Consider the following 6,354-nt stretch of genomic DNA (forward strand, 5'->3'; position numbering starts at 1 on the left):
CAAAAATAGGCTGTTACTTAAAAAATAGAATAAAACAAAGAGCAATTTAAAAATGCTTTGCTTTGTCGATATTTTTTAAATGGTAGACTTTATCCAATTTATAGACCGGAATTTCATGTAAGTGTATCGCATGGGAGAAATTCATTCGGTTACGATTTCGTACTAGCTTTTAAATGGAATAACATTTACTCTCACCAGCATGAGATTAAAAGATATATAATTAAGGGTGAGTTTGAATTGGAGGCATTTATTTTTTCATATTTGGTTGGTCAAATATTTTCTCTAGTAAAAGAAGTTCCTTAAAAATGATGAAAATGACTTGTCGTTGTGAAAGTAGGGAAATCATGGGTAGTTGTTATTCAGGGTCCCTCACTCACTCACTTGTCTTTATCTGCTTCTTCTGCAGCTCAGAAGTAGTTGAGAGCGATTTTGAAAAAAAGAAGTTGAAAATGGAATCATCTTGTGCTGATCAAAACAGTCTGGTGCCACTGAGAGTAGCAGACCCAATTTCTCAATATCCATTTCCACCTCCCTTGGAGATATATGAGAATGGCGTGCCTATCATCATGAGTTCATGAATACGTTGCAGAAGCTCCATGCTTCTATGAGAACCATGTTCAGGATCCCTACTATAGAGGGAAAAATGCTAGATTTGCATCTCCTCTTTGTCCAGGGAACTAGTCGTGGTGGTATCAAAAAGGTTCAAGTGGAGTAAATATGGAAGGACAAAACTTTTTCGTTTCTATGTGTTGTAATTCTTCATGTTTAATTATTAGCTTCATCTTCTTCCTTCATTTTTTTATCCTCACATTTTACTTTAGTTGTTGACGTTGCTTTCTAAATAGGTATATTCTGACTTTGCAACTCTTGGTTCATTGGGACCTGATAAAGAACACCTTAAAATTCTCAGATACAATCTTCATTGTAATAAGATTTTCACGCTCAAACTTTCAATCATTAAAGCCAAATACTATCGATGGTACTGCAACACATGATCACACGGAGAAGGATTTCAATTGATATGTGAGTTAGGATGTCACGACCCAACTTGAGGGCCGCGACGAGCACCCGGTGCTAGCCCACCCGGGTAGGGCACCACCTTAACATACTTATACATCACATTCTAGGTGAGCCACATAATTATATCATGCTTTTCATTCATCATCATTCTAATCACATCGGGCAATAACATATCTATATCATCAACAAACATCTATGCCCATATAAATGTACATGCGCCGACAAGGCGATCAAACAACATCCCAAAATATAGGCCGACAAGGCCGAACATATCTAACCATATCCACAATGTCTACGAGCCTCTAAGAAAGGTACATCATGTCAACATGTGGGCGGGACGGACCCCGCCGTGCCCATGAATATACACAAAAGAATCTATACCAAAAGTCGCAGCTCCGAATGAAATGGAGTACACTTTATGTAGTCCCCGAGATAATACGGCTATGGGGTCAAATGTGTCTCCCCCGGCCACTGCGGCACATGACGCGGCCCACAAACAAAAGGACGTCAGTACGAAGAATGTACTGAGTATGTAAAGCATGATCAATATCAATATGGAAGCATAATGGATAACATATGAAATAACATAAGCTGGGGGATAGTAGCATCATCATCATCATAGCACTTACCTGCTTTCCATAGGGACGTTCCATTTCTATTTCGTACTCGCGTACATACATTCGTATTCTTGCTCAATTACCTTTCGTATCTAGTTTCATATTCGCATTCATGTCTCCTTTCATACTCATGCTCACCTCATATACATTGCATGCTCATAGCCCTTACTTGGCACCTCACATAGTCCGAACATAATCGTACTCTAATGGATGTCATATTCATAGCATAATCGTATTCATATAGAGGTCATATATTAGCTTATCCGTACTCATATCGATGGCATACATATAGCTTATTCGTACTCATATAGATGTCATACATATAGCTCTTATATAGCTTACCCGACCACGAAGGTTTGGTGTTTCACGTACCCAGCCCTACCAAGGCTCAGGGTTGTTCGTACCCGCTATACGATGGTGCACGCGCGTCGTTATATATATATATATATATATATATATATATATATATATATATAGATGGGCATACATATTCATTATATCCTATCCCAGCCATATAAGCTCGGGGTTCACAATAGCCTCTCATGGGCATACATACATATATACATTTACATATTTATCATATTCTACCCTTAGAGTATCACTCGTCGTATAAGGGACTTAGTACAATCACATCATTTGGGCATCATTAGCTCAATAGCTTCTCGAGCTAGGATCACTAGAGAGTATCATGAACTCATAAGAAGATGAACGTACGACGGCCAAAGAACCATGCCTTATGAAAGAAGGGTTAGCCTTACATACCTTTCGTGCAACTATTCTATCACTTGAGCGTTCTTCTTCAAAGCTCACGTTCTACCTTCATTGAAGTGCATACTCATATTAGATGATGGATAGCATTAGCATTCATGACTAACTCTAGAGAAAATCGGACGGCATCTCCTCTATTTATACTACTTTCCTCGTATTATATGTCAACTCCCAAACATCAATAATAACGTTCATAATATCATCACAATAGCCTTTAGTCAACTATATTACTCTTACTCCACAATTCTCTTCACTTTATCTATATTCATAGTCATAACTCGACAACACGTTCATTAACATATTATGTCGAGTTCCATACCCTCAATATCATTTATAACATGATTATATTCATAAAGCATCAAGAATTATAACTCGTTCCAAACGTTTACTCAAAAGTGCTACTATTCACACATTCATGACCCACTTCTTATCTTCTTTCGTAATCCGAGTGTTTCAACTTCCAAATACTTTAAACAACATGGAACATCATAAAACTTACCTTAGATGGTGTAGGATTGAACCTTGGTTGCATAAACCTCACTTGAGCCAAACCCTAGATTTTCCTTCACTTGATTTTCTTGCTTTTGATGAACTCTAATGGTTTCTCTTACTTTGATTCACTTGGTTTGATGATAATCACCTTTAATTCCCTTTGGATTCTTGTTCATGAAACATATATGGAGCCCTAGAGACTTTAGAGAGAAGTAGAGAGATGTTGGAAATGAAATAATGAAGTTGGGAACACATTTAAACACTTAAAACATTTCAGCCGTCGGGTGTTCCACTAGACTTGTTCCACGGTCCGTGGAACCCAATGCTTGTCCATGGAGCTGGTCGTGGTTCATTACCAGCCAGTGCCTTCTCTCGCCGGCAGTTCCACGGACCCATCCACGGTTCGTGGAACACACTGCTGGCCGTGGAACTGGCCGTGAAACTCACTGCCATACCAAGTTCGATCCCGTCGTCTCGTTTGATCTCCAATCCTTATGGAACCTTCTTAGCACTTGTTTATCACTTCATTAACAATATAAGGGGCGTTATAACTCTCCCCCAACACATCATTAAGTTGTCATCAACTTACTACTCATAAATCCTTTCCGAAACTTATCGCTTACATGGCCTTCTCTTGGGAACTTTCTCGTCAAACATCGAATGTCTTTCAAATATTATTTAGAATCATCAATTGCTATGTCTTACATTCAAATCTTATTTAGAATCATCAATTGCTATGTCTTACTTATTGAAACATCGTATACTTCATATTTCTCATTAGCCTATTCACTGTGCATCAACGGAAAATTTTCCGAGGTGTAACATAGGAGTAGCTGCGTATGTTACAAATTTGAGCCCAATCACAGACCAAATATTTGAGTGGAGGAGTGGACTCCTCCTCCTTATGATCATGCGTTGTAGAAAGTCCCACATGTTGTAGTTCCACCTCATCATGGTTATGTTTTTCAATCAGTACCAGAAATAGAAGCCGCCATGCCCCAACAGCCACAGAGGATAGTAACAACATTTCTTGAAGCACCATCAATAGTTTTTGGTTTCGTTGATGGCAAGTTTGAGAGTGAATATCTGATTACAGTGAAGATTGGATCTGAGGATTTTAAAGGTGTTCTCTATCATGGTCCAATGAACTAAGGGTTGCAAAATCATAATCTACCTATTTGGAAAGCAACATCAACAACTGGGATTAAATGTGAGAACAAATAAATGCAGGATGAAGATGAAGATGAAGTTGATAAACAAACAAGAAGAATTACAACACATAACAACAAGAATGTTTTCTTCTTCGCTAGAAGAAGAAACTTTTTTATACCAAACTACTACTGCTTGAATATGATTCCAACTAGGTGAATCTGCATATATTTTGTCAACAAACATATATTACATTTTGTGAGATGGCCATACTTTTTACTACATTTTATGGATGGTAACAAATTGCATGTTTTGTTTTCTTCAGTTTCTTTACTTCGGGGATCATGAAGATATTATCATGACGTAACTTTTATTAAATCTAACATAAATACTTGATAGGTTTAATTTTAACTTTATTGCACTAGGTGAGGTAGCTACTTTAATTTTTATTACTAAATTCATCTATCCAGACATTCACCTTTCTTGATGGAGGGGTTTCGGCCTGGACCTTACCTTGTATATTATTATTAAATAGAAGGATTATAAAAAGAAGGGCATAAATTAAATCTCTAAAAAAGCATACAATAGACTCTAGGGCAATAAAAAAGGAAAGAGCAACGCCCCGACTTCCTTATAAAAAAATAGGAATGTAAGAACTACAATACTCTTTTAATATAGTGGTTGTTACTTCTCAAAGGCACGCGCAAGCGTACGTGGTCACCAAGTAATATAGTGACTCAAGAGTTGGATATCGTACCCACAGAGACTTATGATTCATGATTTATTAAACTTCACTATTACCAATTAATTAATGTCATGACCCAAATAATAAGTCGGGAAGGCACTCACTTCCCCAAGTCAGTAAGCCATTCACCACCCGATTCAAACAACTATTAAGCGAAAATAAACGCGGAAAGTAATCAGACAAGCAAATTTCAAGTCTTAAAGGTCATTTAATCATAAATACAAAAATAAGAGAAATCCCCTAAGGCTGGTGTCACTAGTACTAGAACTTACTACAAGTTCGGTTACAAGTCTGAATAAATTCTTAAATACACTTTTACGAAATGACAAGACAGTAAGTAAATGATAGAGGATAATCCGGTGCTACGGATCTGCTGGTAGCTCACCCCGAACTCTCGAGAAGGTCTCCTCAACGACCGGTGGACTCGCGAACTGTGCTCGTACCAGGTACAGAATCTGTACACAAAAAGGTGCAGCAAGTGCAGCGTGAGTACAGGAAACAATGTGTACTCAACAGCATCGTCGACCGACCCTAGCTTGAATGGGGACGAGGGCTGGTCTTCCGAATACTACTTCTACATCTAACTGTGGTTAGTATTCCATCATTACAAGCATAATAATCACATAAACTCCGAATATACAAATTATAAGCCTAGATTATAGCATCTAAACCATCAAGGACAATCCATTAGTCTAAGGAAACAATCAAAGGATTCAATTCCAGTCTAACATCACAACAAACATAAATATAAGACATGATGATGAATGCAAGTGATATGCAATGCAAGGCCTTTCCATCCCGGTACACACACGCTCCTTCAATAGGGAACGCGACCCATGGGGCACTCACGAGGTCTATCTACCACCCAAAACGGTTTCCTTTCAGTTTCATAGCCTCTTAGGCTTCCAAATCAGCGAACACAGTCTGTCGGATAACATTACCTGTCACTTAGCCAATACGACTCATCTCATCAATCATCACTCCGTCCGGAACCATTTCCCCTCAGACTTACTCACGTATCCTCAATACATATGAGATATAATATACATTATGAATATGGCATGCACAACAACAAGAAATCAAGATAAGCAATACAGACTCAATCTTTAGCTCTTTTCAACTTTTAAATGTGTATTAGGAGTGATGGGAACACATAAGCATGATGAGTCAGGTAATAAGCATAGAAACAGTAAATGAGGGACCTCATATTCCAATCACAGACACAAATCAATCTATGCTATCAACTAATGCCCAAAGTATGGCACTCAAATTGGACTATACAATTAAATTATACAAATACACATGACATGGCACCGGTACCCGATACAAGCGCTCGTCACCTCGCATGTATCGGGACGCCCTTTAGTTACCCCATTTCCCTTCTTATTAGTCCAATTTAAACCAACCACGAAGCTAAAGATAAGGTTTATAGTCTCAACATGCCTGAAATAGATGTCCAACAATCACTGCATAGCCTTACCCTTTTGTAATGCCTCCGAACTATCCCACTTTGTTTAAACACTGATTAAGCATAAGAATACAAGTCAATCGACACATATAATG

The 6,354-nt window shown here is 38.1% G+C and overlaps 1 protein-coding gene across 1 annotated transcript; it reads left to right on the forward strand.

Moving 5' to 3' along the window:
* Positions 1-344: 344 nt before the first annotated feature.
* LOC132065006 (high mobility group B protein 10-like) lies at positions 345-4,049 on the forward strand. Its single transcript, XM_059458217.1, has 4 exons — positions 345-482; positions 590-700; positions 846-924; positions 3,871-4,049. The coding sequence occupies exons 1-4, from the start codon at positions 345-347 to the stop codon at positions 4,047-4,049; spliced, it is 507 nt and encodes a 168-aa protein (XP_059314200.1).
* The last annotated feature ends 2,305 nt before the right edge of the window (positions 4,050-6,354 follow it).

The sequence above is a fragment of the Lycium ferocissimum genome, chromosome 1, assembly GCF_029784015.1.
Source record: "Lycium ferocissimum isolate CSIRO_LF1 chromosome 1, AGI_CSIRO_Lferr_CH_V1, whole genome shotgun sequence".
NCBI lineage: Eukaryota > Viridiplantae > Streptophyta > Magnoliopsida > Solanales > Solanaceae > Lycium > Lycium ferocissimum.